Raw genomic sequence first — 20,338 nt, 5'->3', positions numbered from 1 at the left:
CCAACGACGACAGGATGTCCGGATTAAAGGTTTTCCAATGCCTGGAGAGCACTGTACGAGTCACTGCAAATAAGAATGTTCCTATATTATGGCCAACGATAATTAGGGCCCTATCCACAGCGAGTAGTTCCGCGGTGAACACACTCGTAACACCGGGTAGGCCAAAGATATAAGTCTCTTCATTGAAAACAAAAGCACAACCAACGTTACCGTCATGCTTCGACCCATCAGTGTATACCACCACGTCTGGGTTCGACTTGGTGAGGAGAAACTGGAACACCTGCTGGTAAACAATAGGTGCCGTTGATTGTTTATCATACGTTGTAAGATCAAACGTAAAATTTACATGGTTTATTCTCCACGGGGGATTGGAGCACGGACATGATGGAAAGAACGAGGGAGTGCCAACATTCATACGCTGCAGCAGACGTCGTGTACGGACACCCACAGGCGCAGTACAACGTGGACGGTCCTCATACTTCCTCAAATTAGGATTCTTAAGAACTGGGTCAAAAGCTGGGTGATTCGGCTGACCGCTGAGACGGGCAAAATAAGATAACAAAAGCTGGTCTCGTCTATCCCAAAGTGATGGCTCACCACTGTCTACAAGTAAGCTTGCGATAGGGCTCGATCTAAACGCACCCGTAGCAAGCCGAAGAAAAGAATGATGCACACCGTCCAGCATCTTAAGTACGGTTTGACGACCTGAGGAATAGGCGACACAACCATAATCCAAACGGGAAAGAACAAGGGAGTAGTAAAAACGTAACATACACGACCGATCGGCCCCCCCAGTTGATGTTACTTAGGATCATATCCAAAAGTTTGGAACACTTTTGAATACACAAATCCCTCATATATGTGACCCACGTAAGACGGCTATCAAAAAGCAAATCCAGAAACCTGACGTAAGTAGAGACAGCAATAAGCTCCCTGTTCAGAAAAACCCGCGGATTAGAAGGGTTCCGAGAAAAGACTACACATTTCGTCTTGTCGGGTGAAAATGTGAAGTAGTCCCTGACCAAGCCTCAAGGCGAAATATAGTGTTTTGCATCAGTCGCTCTGCAGTGGGTGTAGAGCGGCTCGCAACGTAAATAACAAAATCATCAACGAAAAGACAACAAGCGACAGGAGCCTGTACACAATTGGTAATGCTGTTTATGGCCACAGAAAACAAGGTGGCACTTAATACACTACCTTGCGGTACCCCATTTTCTGAGACGACACTGTCTGAAAGTGAATCGTCTACACGAACACGAAACGTCCAGTGATTCAAGAATCCCCGTATAAAAGCAAGCATGTTGCCAGTGATCACCCACCTCCTACAGGTGTTAAGAATGCCACGTCGCCAGGCCGTGTCGTACGCCTTCTTTATATCGAAAAAGATAGCAACACGAGGTGTTGGCGGTTCAGGAAGACGTTTTGTATGGCTGTCTCCATCGACACCAAATGGTCAATGGAAGATCTCCCATGTCGGAAACCACACTGTTCCGAAGAAAGAAAGCCATGTTTCTCTAAGTACCACTCAAGCCTGCGGTTCACCATCCTCTCCATTACTTTACAGAACACGCTTGTTAGAAATAGGGTGGTAGCTTAAGGGATCGGTTTTCTCTTTGCCAGGCTTTAGTACTGGTATAATAAATGCCTCCAACCAGTTGGGCGGAAAAACTTGTCCCGAGAATAAACCATTGTAAATACTCAAAAGATGTTGTAGTGCTGAGTCAGGAAGGTGCGAAAGCATACAAAGGCGAACGTTGTCCGGTCCAGGGGAAGTGTCACGAGTGTTCCTAAGTGCGTGCAACAATTCTTTAAGTAAGAACGGAGTGTTCAATTCACCATTCGAAACACCAATATTCAACCGCAATACTTCCATCCGTACTTTGTACCTCTGAAAGTCGTTATTATATGACGAGGTGAGAGACACCGAATGGAAAGATTTTGCTAAAGTATTTGCTACAGCCGAAGATGACGTAAGGAGTTCCCCCTCATCATCGTCGAGAGTGAGAATAGATTGCCCTGGCGACCTGAAAATTGCATGAATTTTTCTCCACACAGTAGACGTGGGAGTAGTGCGTGAGATGGAGTTTACATACTTCGTCCATGAATTCCTCTTAGCGGTCAAGAAGACCCGACGGCACACTGCCCTAGCCTGTGGTATATATCTAGATGTTCAGTTGTAGGTCTATTATTGAATTTGCGTAGCGCTCGCCGTCGATTCCGAATAGCACACTTGCAATCATCATTCCACCACGAAACGGAAGGACGTTTAGGATTACCCGATGTTTATGGGACATATCTGCTGGCTGTTTCAGGTATTTTGGACGTAAAAGAGGAAAGTTGTTCAAGGATATCCGCACCGACATCACACTGCGATTCGAAGGCCATACGATATCCATCCCAATTCGCCTTTTCGACAATCCACCTCCGTGGCCTTCTCCGAATCTCGTGGTCTACACCGAAACGAAGAACAATTGGTATATGGTCGCTGCCATGAAAATCATCACAAACAGACCAATCAAAACGAAGGAGTAAAGCCGGCGAGCACATAGAGAGATCGATATTAGACACAGTACCAGATGATAAAGACATGAATGTATGAGACCCATCATTCAGCAAACAAAGGTCCAAGTCCTGTCTCACATCGTGTACTATATTTCCCCGAGTGGAGCAGAAAGTCGAGCCCCAAGAAACATGGTGGGCATTGAAGTCTCTCACTATTAATGATGGAGATGGTATTTGTGCGAGGAGGTCTGAGATATCCAGAGCATTGAACTCAGTGTTTGGCGAGAGATGTAGATTGCAGATATGCAACTTGAAGGTGTCAGAGATCTTCACTGCAACAGCAGGAACGAGAGTGGTCAGTCGAATCCTTGTAGCTGATACCTCATCCCTCATGAAAATAGCCACTTCACCACTCTCTCTACCATCCACTACACAGTCGAATCTCTCACAAAAGTATCCCCTGAGTGCGATTGGGTCAGTCGCAGAAGATGAGTCTCCTGGAAACACATGACAATCGGATCATGCAGCTGCGCCAGTACTCCAATATCTGCAATGTGGGACCGTACACCCCGAACATTCCACTGAATAATGTTCATAAAATGAAAATAAAGTAAAAAATATAAATATAATAATAATAATAATAAATATACTCAGGAAACCATATAGAATTCAGTTGTACGCGATTCTATTTTTCTTTTTTGTGTTCTTCAACTTAGATAATTCCGACGCCTTTGGGTCGGGAGGTTCCTCAACCATATCCTCCAGTATATGTGGTGACGGCGTAGGAGATTTATGAGAACGGAATGTCGCTACTCACATACCAGAGGGAGTGGCCATGCGGGTCACTTTCGTGGGGACCTTGTTAGTCGGCTTACCGCCGTCTGTGGTAGCCTTGATGAGAAGTTGCTGTTTAGCAACCACATTAGGCAAGTAGCAGCGGACGCTGTCTCTGTGCTGCACAAGCTTAGGAAGGAGAATTGCTCGGAAGGATTATGGGCTGGCGGGTCATCATCTGCACATGGTGTACCGAGGTATCTTCGAAAGTATGACCTCTTATACTGCGTCCGTTTGTGAGCATAGGTTGGAAAGAAATCGAGCACTTCTTCAAAATTTAAGGAGTGCCCAGCGCAGAGCCTTAATTGTATGCACTGGTGTGTTTAAAACAACCTAACTCCGTAAGGGAAGATACCCTTCTCCACCCCCTCCGTTCCGAGCTCTTATGGGCTTTACCGGAGGTCATCTTCGAAACCTCGGCTTTTGACATATTTCAGTCCGCCTCGGCCAGGATGCCACCGATGTGAATGCCACGAGTGACATTCCCATCGGTGTACTACTATTTAATCAACTCAAAATAAAACACATCTCACCAAGTCTTAAGCATGACTGAAAGTACCTTACTAAACAAAGGAATTGTTGAAGTAATAACTACCTACCCGTAGAAAGTAAAAGTGAGTTCAACACACAACACGAAACATAAAAATATTATACGAAACAATAACAACGCAGTAACATTAAAACAAAACAAAACAAAGGACAAGAACAAAAACAGAAACATAATTTATAAAACAAAAATAGAATAAAAGAGAAATCCAAGCAGAGCTCTAGATCCCCTCAGCAATCCTTTCCTTTGCTAAGTACACTAAAAAACTCTCCACTATTGTCCATTCGGCCTGGCTCCTCCAGTTTACACGGAGATCCAACGCCGACCCGTAAGATCAAGCCGACAGATGGCTTCCGTATGCATTAACTCGTATTTCGAGCACTTATAAACAACATGGTAAGTGTCATCCAAATGTCCACACTAAGGGCACATCCCAGAATCTACCAGACCAAATTTCTGCAGTCTGTTCCTAACAGTATCGTGGCCGGGAAGAAATTGCGTCACATACTTATTAGGGTGCATCCAAGAGGCGTCCCGCAAACCAACAACATTTGGAGAGAGATCATGCGTATAATGCCCACCGTCTGTCTCATCCCATCTGGCCTGCCACAAGTGTTGTCATATAATTCAATTTCTTTATCCGAAGTCAACTCATTGGACTTCTTAACAAAATACCGTTGCTTCTTCTTAGACGCAATCAATTCTATTGGTTTCACGCCTGCAATCAGACTGTCTCCCGTGAAATAGTACGGTAACCACCCGTTACTGTTAACAATATTAGGCGTTTAGCCCTTAATAATACTTTATAACTTTTATATTTTAGCCTATCCGCCCAAACAGGCGCCGTGTATAGCATAATAGCCTTGCTCACGCCTTTATACAGGATGCTCACGGTCATAAAGTTAAGACCCCCAAACAGGATTCATCACGTGTCGAATACCGAAGAAGGCATTGCAGGCCCTCTCCGCGACATATGAAGGTGCATCTTAAATTATAGTTTCTCATCAAGAAAAATCCCGAGGTATTTTTGAATCTGAGTAAACTTTATACGCTTGCCTGCCATCGAAACACGGACACGCCAACTCACTGCCAAACAGCCTTTGAGGAGCATCATCGTGGTTTTTTCCGGGGTAAACGTCATCTTGTGTTGATGACCCCCACAGCTTAAGCATCCTGCAAGCTTCCTTCAACTAGCAGGAGCCCATCGTCAGCATAAGCCATGATGCAACACCCGCTGGGAAACTTCAGTTGCAGGAGAGAATTAAACTCCACCACCTTCAATAATGGACCCAACACGCTTCCATGGAGTCATCCCTTAGATAGCCTCTTGCCAACCTCATGGCTGCCCTCGCGGAGCAGCACATTCCGATGACTGAAGTAAGTTTGCATAACTTACAATTCACTTACAGTACATTCTATTTTTTGGAGTTGGTAAATAGCATAAGGCCACCATAGATTACTAAATGCTCCGGAAATGTCCAGGAAAATCCTCAGGACATATTTCGTCTCACTGGTTGTTTCTACACTCATCACACGGAGTATGGCATCCTCCGAACCCTTTCCGGGACGAAACCCGTACTGATTCTCCATCAACAATCTGCTTAAAACAACCTCCTACGAGGCTACCACCGTATTGGGAAAGGCTCTCTCAATTGATTTAGTGGTGAAAGTTCGGGTGGCCATGTAGAGATAGGGAGGCCGAGGTAATTGGGATGCGGTTTCGAGCCGGTTCTCTACCGGAGCGGAACGGTGATCGCAATGTATCGATTCTAAATTTCCAACAGTTAACCACCTCCCGCCTGCGCAGGAAGCTTTACAGCCTCGCGATGGAAGCATGACAACAGAATGGCACGCCACGACTAAGGGTAGGTCCTTGTATAGATTTATACGGACTTGGGGGTATGGTACGCGTTTAGTCCGTTTTTAAGAGCAACGGGAGCCCAAGTGCTCTCCAACCACGCGAATTTGAACCAATATTTATTTCTGTTTCTGTTCCGCCTGGCAGCTGATGAGCTGTGCGTTTGCGGGGAGGTCTAGTCGAACGAACACATGATGTTCCACTCTCCAGCTCTTGGGGGGCTAGAACTCAGGCCACCATGGAACTTAGAGGTGAATGGGAAAATTGGCCACTCACAAGCGGCGAGTCAATATGGCGTGAGCCTTATTGTCGGACCGTGTGGGCGTTTCATGATGCCGTTGCTTTGTTCAACCGGCATCAGTAGTTTAATGGATGTAAGATTCCTACCGCTTGCTGTAGGAAGCTACCCTCGTCAAATGGCTGGGCGTCGGTCAAATATAGCTCCAAGCTCTGTTGTAATATTGTAGACAGGTACTTGCTGGCATTCAGCGACCTAGACGTGGCAGCGAATTGCTGTCCTTGACGGAATAAATCTTTAATTTATTGACAAGTCATATATTTTAGTATGTAGACGGGGTGCGCCTACCCATTTTAGTAGTATATGGCAAGTGAGCGGTGGGACATGCAAGCGAGTGGTGTGTGGCATCACGCTTATTCCACTCAAGCAGTTAGGTAAGCTCTAGGAGCTAATCAGGTATTGATCGCTAAACCGTTTTGAGGCACATAGTAGCCGTTTGTGGCCCGGACATTCGGTGTTATGCTTTAGGGCTACTGAATGGGGTGGTGGTGGAAATGCCAGAAGAACCAAATATCGCTAGTGTTTTTTAACCGGGGCGAAAAAGCATGTTTTTATTTTCTATTTTTTGTTGTGGAAGGGGCTAATGACAATAGCAGTCGATTCCCCCAAAGCTTTAAAAACTAAATAATAATAATAATAATGTCCTGAGGTAAATAATTTCGTTTGCAACACACCACCTACGTTCCACGTTCAGAGCGGCGATAGCTGTACATACGTACAATACATTTGGCTGCCTAACGGGGCTTCGAGTGTTTTCCTCAGAAATGTGATCATTTTATACCTATTTATTTCGTTCAGGTCACTATGTTGAATTGGAGTTTCTTGGTCAGTTGCAAATCATGTTCATTGTAAATCATTTGGAAATGGACTTATACCACATTTAGAGCCAGTGATGTGACAGCCAGGGTCGATGTTATTGCGGCTGTAACGGAAACCCTTTCGTTGTCCACATGCCCCCTGAGATGTCAAGCACGTAATGAAGACGACATCATGTGGAATTACAAGACCCTACTCAGATTCAGATGCTCCGTTGATGGAGGAACGTTTTTCAGTCTCTGCTCCAGTCAGTCAAAGCAAGTCGTGCCGCCTATGAAGGCGAGGAAGATTGAGGCAGCTGCTTTTAAGAAACTGGATTTAGATTTGACCTCCTCTGATCAAGTTTCAATAGACGCTGTGCAAAATCTGGTAGGAATATTCAATGGTTTCTGTGCAGAAATTGAGGAGTTTACGGGGAATACAAGATATATTAAGAAAAAGCGCTGTGTGTGTACAATCCCGACTGCGGAAGTTGCGGTACTTATACCTTCTCACTGTCCAAAAAACTGATTGCAAGGTTACATTGAAGTGTTTAAAAGGCTGGCAGAAGTGAATGAAGTCAGCCTACACCGCAGTCATCTGTTAATAAATTAGCTTCCGAGGTTGTGAAGCAGGCCGGTTCACAAACTGTTGGTTCCTAATCAAAGGTTTTTTATTTTAGATAAGTCCGAGGAAGTGACCCCAGCAGTTTTCAAAGGTGAAGTGCTAAGTAAATTGGATGCAAGGTAAAAGGGATTACGGATCGTAAGCGTGAAACAGAATTCCGAAGGCACTTGCATATTGGCTAATGATAGCGAGACCAAACATAAGATTCTGAATACAGAGGGATTTGAGTAATTTTCAGTTAAAAAGTAGTACTACGGCCTCTTTGTCCCCGCATGATAGTATACGATGTTCCTAGAGATCTGGGGAACAAGAGACGCATTAAGGTCGCAAAATACGAACTACTCTGCGGACGAATTCCAAGGCTTGTTCAAGGTGGTATTTAAAGCGAGTAAGAGGGACAGTTGCAGTGTTCATTATGTGGTGGAGTGTGAAACGCGTCTGAGAGATATTGACTATCAGTGTTGTAAGATCACAGAATTTTTAATGGTGGCGTTGCTTCAAATTCTTAGGTTTAGAACACGTAACTAAAACCTATAAGGAACAGGAGATTTGCTCTTTTTTTTAGCAAAGAGGGACATTTTGTGAAAGATTGTCCAATAAAGAAGGATTAGGGAAACCCACTTGTGTTAATTGTTATCAGGTTGGAAAGCCGGCACAACATGATAGCTGGTCGATGAATGTCCATCTTATAAGTGGGCACGAGATTTATTGCAAAATAATATCGACAATTAGAGTAAAGATAGTCCCTTGGGCTAGAGATGAGAGGCTCTCCGGGTTGTTCTTGTTGCTGAGGCCCATGGAAACTCTGTTTAGGATAGGGCGACCCGTAAGTTGTATTTGATTATTTGTAATATGTGTTTGTATGCGGGGCATACGGTGATGATATAATTAGGTGAAAGGACGAGTGCAAGGCCAGGCGAAGGCGATATCGTTAAAAAAAGACGACTGGGTCAATATTTGTGTACCGACTCAAGGCACCACCCGAAGAAGCCGGAGGCTTTTGTTAAGGAGGACTGAGGGGGAATATTACAGCCCAGCAAGTCCTTCAACACTAAAAGTCCGAGGAAAAGTCTGCAGGTAAAGGCTTGGACCTAGGAACTGCAGGGGTGAGCTACTGAAATAGCTCAAGGTGGGCAATCGCTAACAAAATAAAAATTAAAGATGCCCATGTATGTCAGTGCATGGGAGCCCTGAAAGCTTCGGGTAGTAGGGAGTCTGGAGTCAACGCAGAGATTCCGCAACTGATCTCTGCCAGAATATATGCCGGTTTCACTGGAGTACCGGATCGGACCTCCAAGGTTAGTAGTCCTGGAGTGAGGGTGTACTTCGGCGGCTAGCCTTGCTACAAAAGGGATCAACTTTAATGTAACATCTTGAACAGTTCAACGTGGCAGAGGGAGCACGTAAACACCCTTGTTTAGAAACACCCGATTCGCCAGATGCAAAGAGGAAATGTAGTAAAGATACTGACAGAATACGAAAAGAGTTGAGGAAAGCTTTGCTTAGAAACAATGTGCCCAGACCAAGATATTTAATGATTGCGAGAGAGAGAACGAAAATTTCCAGAAAGTCATTCTTAATCACTCGAGAAATATTAAATTGTGTTGATGGTTCTGTCAAGGAGATTCGCAAGACGTTTAATGGTTTGCACATCAAACCTGTAATCGATAGTCAAAGCCAAAAAGTTCAATCTTTAAAGAAGATCGGTGAGTTTCCTGTGTCTGTACAGTCTCACAATACACTTAAATAATCAAAAAGAGTCGTTGTTTGCCGTGATCTTCTCAATTTTACTGAAAAATAAATAGTGGAGGAAATGTCAAAACAAGGAGTGATTCAATGTCGCAGGTTAACTATGAGGTGAAACGGTGAGGTTCTCCTCCAGAGTTGCTAGTTTTAACGTTTAATAGACCTAATTTACCTGAGAAAGTATGTACTGGTATACATCGTCTAGAAGTACGCGTATTCATCCTGCAACATTTTGGAGACACTATGGTCAGATGTGAAAGGCAAGAAATGTGTGTGTGTGGAATGGAAACTCATGAAGACGATGTATCTAAAGATACTCCAGTTTGCATTAACTGCAAAGGGCACAACAACTGCCGTTCAAGAAACTGCCCAGTGTACCAATTGAAAACGGTCAGGAAGTTAAAACGCAGCAAAAGATAAGTTACTCTGAAGCGAGGAAAATTGTTAGCAATAGAACACTTCAACCGACAACAACTTATGCAGAAGCAGCTGCTGCCCCTTCGTCATCCAAAGTTAACTTAGAGCAGTTGCTTTCTACGCTTGTGCCAAGTCTTCTTACTATGGTAGAGAAAATCATTGACGCTAAGATTGAATCTATTCATCAAAAGGAACCATTAAAACCCGAGAAGGCTCATCCACAGATAGACGTCATTGATACTAGGATCGAATTTTCTCAACGAAAAGAGCCAGCGAAACCCGCAATGTTACAACCACCAAACCACCAATCGATGCTATGCGTAAGGATAAGGAGACATCTGAAAAAACCAAAAACATGAGTCCTTCGACTATAAGAAGGATTTTGCCTTATCATTTGCGATAAGGCAAAGGGAGGTGTGGCAAGGGTGTAGAAAAGTCTGAGGTTAGTGCGATGCAGGTGCAAATAACAATAGAGAAAGCATTGGAAATAGAGACTATACAATATGCACTTATGGAACCTCCAAAAGCCCGGAGGACACATAAGGAGAGCGAGATTACTTCAGCCACCCTAAATATATCATTGGAGAATGCCTCAAGTTTAGATTCAATAATAACTATGCTAATCGTTCTAAGTTGTTATCATCTGATGTCAGCCGTAGAACATCATTGGTATCTGAAAGGGATGAAAGGGAAGATGATATCATGTCCGAGGCCTCAGAGGTGACCTTGTCATCAGAGGTAGCGGTAAGGAGGATGGAAAAAGAAAGTAGGAAAGGATGACCAAAAGAAAAGCCCAGGCGGTAAAAAAAAGTACATGTTCAAGAATCAAGATTCTAAGCGTTTGTATTTCTGCATTTGTTTGAGTTTGTAGTCAAGAACGAATTAACAGTCTTCAGTTTCATGTGAATTGTAAAACAATTAAGTCTTTTTTTCTTTTTTTTTTTTTGAAATGGAAAGTGGCTAATGACCAAAGTAGTCGTTGCTCCCTAAAACCCCAAAAAAGTAATAATAATAATAATGCCCTGAATGAGATAATCCTTACGTCCGGAAAATAAAATCTTCGTCCACGTCCAGGGCAGAAACAGCTGTACATGTGTACTATTCGTAATGATGGCTAACAGGGCTTCGAGTTCTTTCCTTGGAGATGGAATTTTCTTCGGCCTAATTCCACCTATAGGCCGTAATACAAGGACTGGATTTTCGGCCATCTGCAGATATGTAAAACTGTAATGATTAAGGAAATGGATTCACACATCTTTAGAGCTGACAATGTGGCGGTCAGGATCGAAGTGATTGCAGGTGTAACGGAGGCCCTTCCGCTGCCCACTGCCCCACGCGATGGCAAGCATGTAGTAAAGGTGCCCATGTATGTCGGCGCATGGGAGCCCCGAAACTTCGGTGTGTAGGGGCCTGGAGTCAGTGCAGACTGCGCTTCCGCTCTCTGTCAAAACATATGCGGGTTCCACCGGAGTACCAGACCGGAATTACAAGAGCTGATGGAAGCTTCTTCAGAATAAGTCCTTTCCTTATTGCTCGAGAAATAAGTAAATGTGCTGGAGGCCCTGTTAAAGAGATCAGGAAAACATATAACGGTCTTTGTGTAGAAACAACCAATGATTCACAGTCGCAGAAGATTCTAGGATTGAAGAATATCGGCGAATTTGCTATACACGGCGATTCGTACAGCACACTCAATACATCAAAGAGTGTTGTGGTCTGTCGGGATCTGCTGAATTGTACAGAGTAGGAGATAGTGGAGGAATTGACAATACAAGGAGTGATAGAGTTTCCCAGGTTGGACATGAGAAGTAGCGAAGTTCTACCTTCTGCTTTTCATGTCCTCATCTTTAATAGACCAACCCAGTCGGAAAAAGTACGTGCAGGAATCCATAGATTGGATGTGAGGGCGTTTGTACCACAGTCAATGCGGTGCTTCAAGCGCCAACGTTTTGGCCACACGGCTGCTCGATGCGAGAGACCGCAAATATGCGTGTGTGGTGAAGAGGTTCATGAAGATCCTTACATGGGCTCTTCTTCATGTGTGAACTGTAGAGGACATCATTCGTGTAGATCCAGAAACTGTCCTGTTTACAAAGATGAAGTAGCTGTGAAGAAAGTCTGCTACCTTGAGACAAAGAAAATTGTAAACGTCCGCAGGCCTAGAACAGTAAAAATTCATGCTCAGGGTGCGGCTGCTGTTCCTGCCTCCTGCTCCAGCTGCCGTTGATATAAACCAGCTTTTAGGAAAACTGGTGCCCACTTTGGCTGATATGATTGAGAGAATAATAGATAACAAAATAAGACTCTCAATCTTAAAGAAATCACAAAGCCACAGATAAAAATATGGCCTCCTGATGAAACCTTGATTAAAAATAAAAGTGCTCTTGATCAGAAGAAAACAGACGCCAAGCCAAAATCCACGTCCGTTTGTGTGAAATATTGGATGATGGTGCGAGGAAAGTGACTGCTTCGAAATCTTCTATGTAGGTTCATAATCTCCTGCAAGCGAAGTGGCCTCTAAACCATAGAGGCAACCTAAAATACCACAGGGGGCCTGTATCCGGGATCTCTCAGGTTCCCGCCTCACAATCGGCGCCTAAACCAACCGACGGATATAGCCGTCGTCGTCCACGGATTCAGTGGTTTCCGATTCGAAGGCCGGGAGCTATACGGGCGACAACATTTTGAACGTACACGAAGCTGTTACGTAGAATGGAAAAGAAGAGAAGAAAAGGGTGGCTGAAAGGCAAAACCAGACAGTAAATAAATAATAGCGAGTTGATTTTTCAGTGGAACATTAATAGATGTTTGTCAAACATCCATGAGTTCCAACGCTTGTTACATGATGTAGACTCAATTTATATATGCCTGCAAGAAACACATTTCCAATTAAGAAGATACGATACATTTCGGCGATATCAACCGCCAAATATGAGTTAGAGATAAGTAGCCATATTAACATCGACTAGAGCTACCACCGAAACTGTTGATCTAAACGCATATCTACAAGCGGTCGCAATCAGAATGATGCGTCTGCTTCAGATAACTATCTGCAGCATATACTTGCCGGATTTTGATTGGAAGGAGGATGACATAGCAAGATTAAATGCTCAGCTTCCCTCACCAATACTACTGGTGGGTGACTTCAATGTACATAATTCTCTTTGGGGGTCGGATTGAGTAGACCCCCGTGGAAGATAATTAGAAAAGTTCCTGCTGAATTTTACCCTTATTATCTTAAATGATGGTTCAGGAAATATTTTTAATGCTAGATATGGATCGATGTCCTGTCTAGATTTAGCACTTATAAGTGGATCGATAGCATCGAGGTACAGTTTCCATGTTTTAAAGAATTTACAGAGAAGCGATCATTTTCCGATGCAAATTGTAACTGACGTTACAAGAAAAATACATCCAATGATGGCTGTTTGATAAGGCAGATTAGAGGAGCTTTACAGCTAGTACGATACTCCCTGAAACAACTGGAGTTATCGAAGTCGATGTTGACGCTACAGCTAATGTCATACTTGACTTGGCATCAAGATATATTCTCAAAACATCTGGAAAACTTAAGAAGCGACCCGTTCCGTGGTGGAACGATGAAATAAGTGAAGCTATTAAAAGAAAGAAAAGAGCGTATAGCGCTTTTAAGAAACGTCCAACACTAGAATATCTAATTGCGTTTAAAAATACAGGGCGTATGCCAAAAGACTTACGACTGATTCTGAAAACGATCCTGGTAGCAAAACATGTCATCTATTGACAGAAACACCACTACATCAGACGTTTGGAAGAAAGTGAAGGCAATTTGTGGGCGTGCAAGCTTTGCTCTCATAACTTGTCTTCAATATGAAGATGACGTTAAAGAAACTCAAACCGAAATTGCAGAGCTACTAGCTAAATCATTTTGAAGAAGACAACAAGACGGCTAACTACGATGAATATTTTAGAATGCATAAAACAGAACTTGAGGATCACTAAATTTCAGTACTGAAATAAGTTAGTCATATAATGTACCTTTTAAAATAGATAAATTTGTGAAAGCCGGCAATAAAGTTGCTGGTCCGGATTAAATTTATTATAACATGATCAGGCAACTGAATATTACTGCAAAACGTAGATAGTTAGAACTATATAATCAGATATGGCGGGATGGAATGCAACCGCAGCGGTGGAAAAAAACACATTTGATTCCAGTGCCGAAGAAAGATAAAAATTTGACAGATCTTAATAGTTACCTAATAGTAATAGATAAATATTACTTCTTTGACGTGCGTTAAGAGAAAAATATTTGAAAAAATGATAAATAATCGACTCGTTTGGATCTTTGAAAAAGAAAATCTCTTATCCTTACATCAAACAAGTTTTCGACAATATCACTCTACTACTGATCAAATGATCAACTTGGAGAACATCATACATAACAGCTTAATCACAACAAAACGTTGTGTCGGAGTCTTCTTTGATCTACAGAAGGCATTCGTGGCAATCTGCCCGTTTTACTCAGCAACTATTTGAATGACCGTACTTTCCAAGTACTCATCAACAACGAATATTCATCAGAAAAAAGATTAGAAAATGGCATACCACAAGGCTCGCCGTTGAGCGGTATCTTGTTTACGATCGCCATTAATAAGCTGATATTATCCATTCCAGCAGAAATCAGAAAAAGTGTCTATGTCGAAGATCTGACAATTGTATATGTCAGAAACACGACAGCTATGGTGAAGTACAAATTGCAAGTGCGATAAACGCTCTCAGTGAAGTTGCGAGGAATAGTGATTTCAAATTTTCACCAGAGAAAACGTGCTGTGTACACTTCTGTAGGAAGAGAATTCCTCGCCGTAGTCCTATTTTGACCATCGACAACCATCCTCTAGAATGCAAGGAAAATATGCGATTCTTAAGTCTATTACTAATTAAATCCCTTACATGGGGATTACATATACAGGACTTGAATGATAGATGCAAAAAAGTCGTAAACATTATTAAATGCTTATCCAATATTAATTGGGGCTCACATAAAAAATATTACTGAGGCTGTAAAAAGCATTGGTTCAATCGAAACTCGACAACGGATGTATTGTATATTCATCTGTGAGAAAGTCGCATTTACGAAAGTTAGACGTAATACACAGCAGCGGAATAAAATATGCCATAGGCGCTTTCCGTGCAAGTCCGACGACTACTCTAATGTCGCAAACAGGAATAATGCCACTACATTATAGTAGAGAGATCCTGTTGCTAAGATATACGGAAAATATATGGGCCTTTCCTACTCATACAAATAATAAAATATTCAACAATCATCCTTTGGCTGCATTTTATGAACATCGTGCTATATATTCCAGACCAACCGGATTACGGTGTCACGAATTCATAAGAAAATATGAAATTGTCTTCCAGAGACATTAGCAATTTCTGCAAGAGAAATACCGCCGTGGCTCTTACCAGCGGAAAATACAAGAGTGGATCTCTTCTGTGGAAAAATAAAAGAGAAACCAGCAATAATCATCCAACAGGAATTTTTATCAACCGTCAGTAGTTACGAAGAATATATTAAATTTTATTCTAACGGTTCTAAAACCGAATACGGTGTTGGATGCTCCATTTGTGTAAATGGAGAAGCCCATTCTTGGAAACTGCCAGATATGGCAAGTGTTTATGCGGCAGAACATTTTGCCATACAGCAAGCTCTTCGCTACTCTTAACATTTCTGCGAACAGAGAGTGCTTATTTGTTCCGATTCGTTAAATGCACTTACTGCAATTCGGAACAAGAGTGCTAAAGACGTCCTTATCGCCAACATCTTGTTCATCTTGTACGTTTTAAATGGATAAGGACAACGATGTATAATTTTATGGACTGCAAGGTGTACTGGTATTGCAAGAAATGAAAGCGCAGACGAAGCAGCCGGAAAGGCAACAGTCTGTGATAACTTGGGTAGAATTCTGTAGGAGTGACAGATGTTAAAAATTGTCTTAATACAATAAGAGACAGGTGAAGTAATTAATGGAGAAGATTAAATACGAAACTAAACGCAGTTAAAGCTTCTCCATATAAATGGAAAAGCGACGTGAAGCTGACTTGCCGAGAATAGGTGGCGGTGACCAGACTTAGAATCGGTCACAAGCGATTCAAATTCATATTTGTTAACCGGCGAAGAGAGACTAATGTACGGTGTTTGTAATAAAGCACTTACATTCAAGCATCTAATGGAAGAGTGTACCATATATTAAAAAAAGAGGTTCGGTTTAAGAAATAGTATTGTCGCTGATTTGGAAAATGGAAATGAAGAAAAAATAATTGCTTATTTGCAAGCCAATAGACTATTAACACAAGTCTTTAAGCATATTCAAGCTGTGTTAAGGAATCTCTAAGTGAGTAGTTTAATTCTGTGTAAAAAGGGGAGTCATGAAGCGTGTCGCGTATAGGGCCGTGAGGTTGCCCTCTTGCCTAGGACGGTCGGGCTCGCCTGCATGCAAGAGTGGGTGAGTCGGAGCGTATCCGATGATGTTATGGGGGACCCTCTTGGGTGGATGGTGGGCGCGGGGCAAAGAGTATGCGCATGTTATTCCTGGATCCAGCTAGGTAAGGACTGGGAAGGGCAGCCCTCCGGCGAGGGGTACTTTGGCCGTCCTGAACAGGTGGTTGAATTGCTCTTATGACGCGGGGGGACCCCGATGGGTTATGTGTTTTACAGGACTTATGTTTTACAGGTTTTATAGGGGGGAGTCAACAGCCACAGCATCCTAGGGCGACTGATGTGCTGCTTAACAGCGGTTCCGGTTGCCGCGGGGGTGCTTTAATAAAATAGGTAGAAAAAAAGGAAATATTGGTATTGTGAAGCTGATCTTTTTCATTCATTTATATTCTGTGTTCTATTTATTTTTAATTTTAATATCAGGGCCCTTTATACCCTGTAAGTGTTTTCAGTGGTTGTGTTTAATTGTTTTGTGTATTTTGGTGTTTTTAAATAAAATGTAAGGGCCCTTTACACCCTTACATATGATGATGATCTAAACTTCTTTTAAAAAATGTGACAAGGGCAATGACCTTAGAAGTCAATGCCCATATAAAAAAAAATTGTATTTTACTAAGCATTACAAATTTGAAATAAAAGCATTCAAACATCATTATCTCAAAAAAATCATTATCAAACCTATATGTTTGATAAAAAATATTTCATTAAAAACAAAAAAAAATGTATATCATGTGATGAATCAAGAAAAAGTTATTTCAGCGCATAATATGTTTCTTTTTCATTACTATAATATCTACAATGGCATTGTTGTGTTTAAAATAAATAGGGTTTTTAAATTTAAGGATTGATCAGTTAAGCTAATTTAGTGAATAGGCATCCTGTCATATTGTACTCCTGTACAGGATGACACAAAGTATGATCACATCTACTACTCCTTTTATCTTTAGCATGCACTTAAACTACATTTATAGAATCTATAACAGGGGTGAAAAAGAGTGAACTATGCATAAAGGAACACTTGTATGAGATCACTAAAGTAAGAACTTAGTTTCATGTCCTGTTCTGTGAGTGCACATCTCATCCTCTTTGAGAATGGAGGACAGATGTTGGATAAAAATTGAAAATTGGGGTAATTTTATCTTGGATGGAGCAGCAAATTACTGATCAATGATTTTGTGTTGATCAGTTTAACTATATGCTGCAAAAAACTACTTCTCCTGAGAGTAAATGAAAGAGATTAAGATGTCCTATGAATGATCTCAGTCCTCCTAAACGACATTGTAGTTAGTCAGTCTTTTACCTTAGATTCCAATATGCATAAAATATTCATATAAAGGTATTTAGTCAAAACTGGATATAAGAAACCTGGTGAGATGGAACATGTGGCTTACCTAACCAATAGTTTGTTAAAAATGCTTAATTCATTATACCAGCTAATTGCTATAGAAGTTAGCACCCTGACTTCTAGGGCAGTTGGTTCCCCAACCTTCCATTTCATCATTTTTTTTGTTCCTCATTAAAATACGTCCAAGGCCACAATAATAAGTTAGAATATATATCATTTATTGAATTTAAAATGACAGTACGTTTAACATTTTGTGAAAAAATTGTCTATTGTTTTTAAATAAGTAAGGCAGTAGAATGCTGTAAAAATATGTGTTTAATGGATTCCCACCACTTACTGAAGTTATAGAATTTTAAATAATAAGTAAAACTTTCTTAATTACTAGAGTTCTTGAAAATCTTATTTCTGTAAATAGTCTTGGAAATTAAAATATTACAAATTCAAATTCCTACTTCTTGTAGAAGATTTATTTGAAATTAATTTTATTTTTCATTTTCATTTGTAAGCTTAGCAAAGGACTTTTTATTATTTGGAATGGCTACCTCTGTTTTTGTGCAATATGGTAATAGCTTTTGTCAACGCTATTTTGGTTTTGGTACAACTTGTGATATATGCCTGATCATCTGCAAACATTATGGTTATGATGTAAATACAAGTATATCAGTTACTTTTTCTGACCTTTATGCCTATTTTATTTTGGAGTGTTTTAAAAAACATTCCAGTGTTTTTTGGGATTATATGAAAGATTGTTATATTTACAGATTCTTCATGGCACCAATTTACTAATTATGCACCAACACCACATAATCTAAATAACAATCGGATATTCATTTATTTATGGTAGCTGATGCAATCTAATTTAGATGTTCATATGGGAATTGGTGAATGAATAAAGCTTAATGGCTGATCAATAGTTTAAAAATAAATTCTGAACATTATAAAATTAGACAGGCTCTTTCAGTGTTTTATGAATTATGTTATGAAATATTATCAGTGAAGAGCAAAAATCTTTTCATCAAGATGATGCATTATAGTAATATGACAATCTTTATAAAAATTAAGGAATGATTAGTTGAATTACCGTTCAATTTTAAAACAGAAATTAAATAAACAGGAAGTAGTTTAAATGTATTCTATTACTAATTAAAATTACTAATTACTAACTTACACCAGCTCGAAGCAAGATATCATTAGTAATAACATAATGCAATTCTTCAATTCTATCGGCTACAAATATTAAGGCATGCTTTCTGTTATCTTCTTTTTTTGTTTCTGATGATGTTGAATCATGTGAAGCATCTATATACTCATTAGATGATAATGATGAAAAACTATCAAGCTCATGAATTTTACCAAAACAAGTAAAAAATAGTGTAAAAGTCAGTAATATTATCACATTTATGTATGTAATTATACTAATTAGAACACTGAATTTAGCATTCATCTTATAAATTGATTGAGTACTACTAAAGGTTAGGTTGTTTAAACAATTACACCTACTGATAAGAAACTATGTGGAGTACAATATTAATTTCAGTTTGAAAAGTAAATTCTGAACAACAAACAAATTTAATGCAGTGACGGTTTTTGTAACTTTTAAATGATCTAACAATTTCTACTCTGTATTCTAGTCATAACTTATTTTTAATTAGTGGTTATTTGTGTTAGATTATTTATTTCATAACATAACAGCTATATTTCGAGACCAGGATAATAAAGATTAAATATAATTTTATTTAGATAAAAAGGTATAAAAATTATCCTGCAGTTCGTTATTTATACAATGTGACTACTTAATGAAATTTAATTTTTAATACTGTTAGTGATACATGTACTAACTGGGTACAATTTGGGGATCTTCAGTTTCTCTTCTCATTTTGTCATTGATGTATACTCATATTAGAAATAGTGGATTTTACTTTCCATGAAAAGTTAAGTCTTCTGAATTTAGTTAATATTAGCAACAAAATAGCAGACTTATGTTAAAGGAAAGATTCAGTAAATGAGGAACTATTAAAAAAAATACTAACTGTATTTAAAGATTTTTAATGATTTTCTATATTACCCCATTTTTATCAAAATTAATTTCTACTACTTTTATCTGATAAATTAGTTTTACAAAGAAAACAAGTCTATCCAAGGACTATTTGCAACATTAGTAAACCATACCATTCCTAGGTAAATTTAATATTGTTTTTTACAGTTGTTACTGGTACACAGTTTCTCATTTGGTTTGTTCTTACTGATGACTTTTCTTAACAATATTGTGTACAACTTTAAAGCAACCTATTTTAAGCTGAAGACAATATAATATAAAACTATTGTAGTGATTTATTCAATTGATGATTGTTAGGAAGATATATAACTACATTTAACCTCACCCTATTTTTTCATGAGAAATGGATTATGTCATTATAAAAATAATAATGACAAGCCTGACTGGGATTTGAAAACATGATTTTCTTTATTAAAAAGAGAGATGCTATCAGTCAGCATAGAAGTTGTTAGGGTTGTTGAATGATAATATTGCAGTTGTATACTGGTAATTGCAGTTAATTAATTTGACAGATGTCTATTTTAAGTTTTTTTTTTACTTCTAACTTGATAAAATAATGAACTTCTTGAAAAGTAATGAAATACCTGATTTTATAAAAGGTGTCTTTACAGTTGAATTATTAGTATTTTCTGATTAAATGTTTTAAGGATAAATTTATAAATTATGAAGCTTTATGACCAAACTTCTGAAGATTTGGAAATTTTAATGATAAAATGACAACTATGACCAATTACACGAGTGGTAGCCCAAGGAAAAGTATATTTCAAAGCAAACCAGTAAAATATTTGTTCCAGTAAACAGATTTTAGAAAATTTTTGCTTGTGGAGTA

The 20,338-nt window shown here is 39.9% G+C and overlaps 1 protein-coding gene across 1 annotated transcript in view; it reads right to left on the bottom strand.

Annotated features, from left to right (window-relative positions):
• The window catches only part of LOC142318108 (protein/nucleic acid deglycase DJ-1-like), a 49,158-nt gene extending 30,200 nt beyond the window's left edge, over nt 1-18,958 (bottom strand). Inside the window, exon 1 of the mRNA XM_075354643.1 lies at nt 18,622-18,958. Coding sequence (XP_075210758.1) covers nt 18,622-18,897 — 276 coding nt within the window. The 5' untranslated portion in view covers nt 18,898-18,958. The remainder of the gene's footprint in view (nt 1-18,621) is intronic.
• Between the last annotated feature and the right edge of the window lie 1,380 nt (nt 18,959-20,338).

Source organism: Lycorma delicatula, chromosome 1, assembly GCF_047948215.1.
Source record: "Lycorma delicatula isolate Av1 chromosome 1, ASM4794821v1, whole genome shotgun sequence".
Taxonomy (NCBI): Eukaryota; Metazoa; Arthropoda; class Insecta; order Hemiptera; family Fulgoridae; genus Lycorma; species Lycorma delicatula.
The sequence above is the reverse complement of the archived record's forward strand: the minus strand, read 5'-3'. Positions and strand labels throughout refer to the sequence as shown.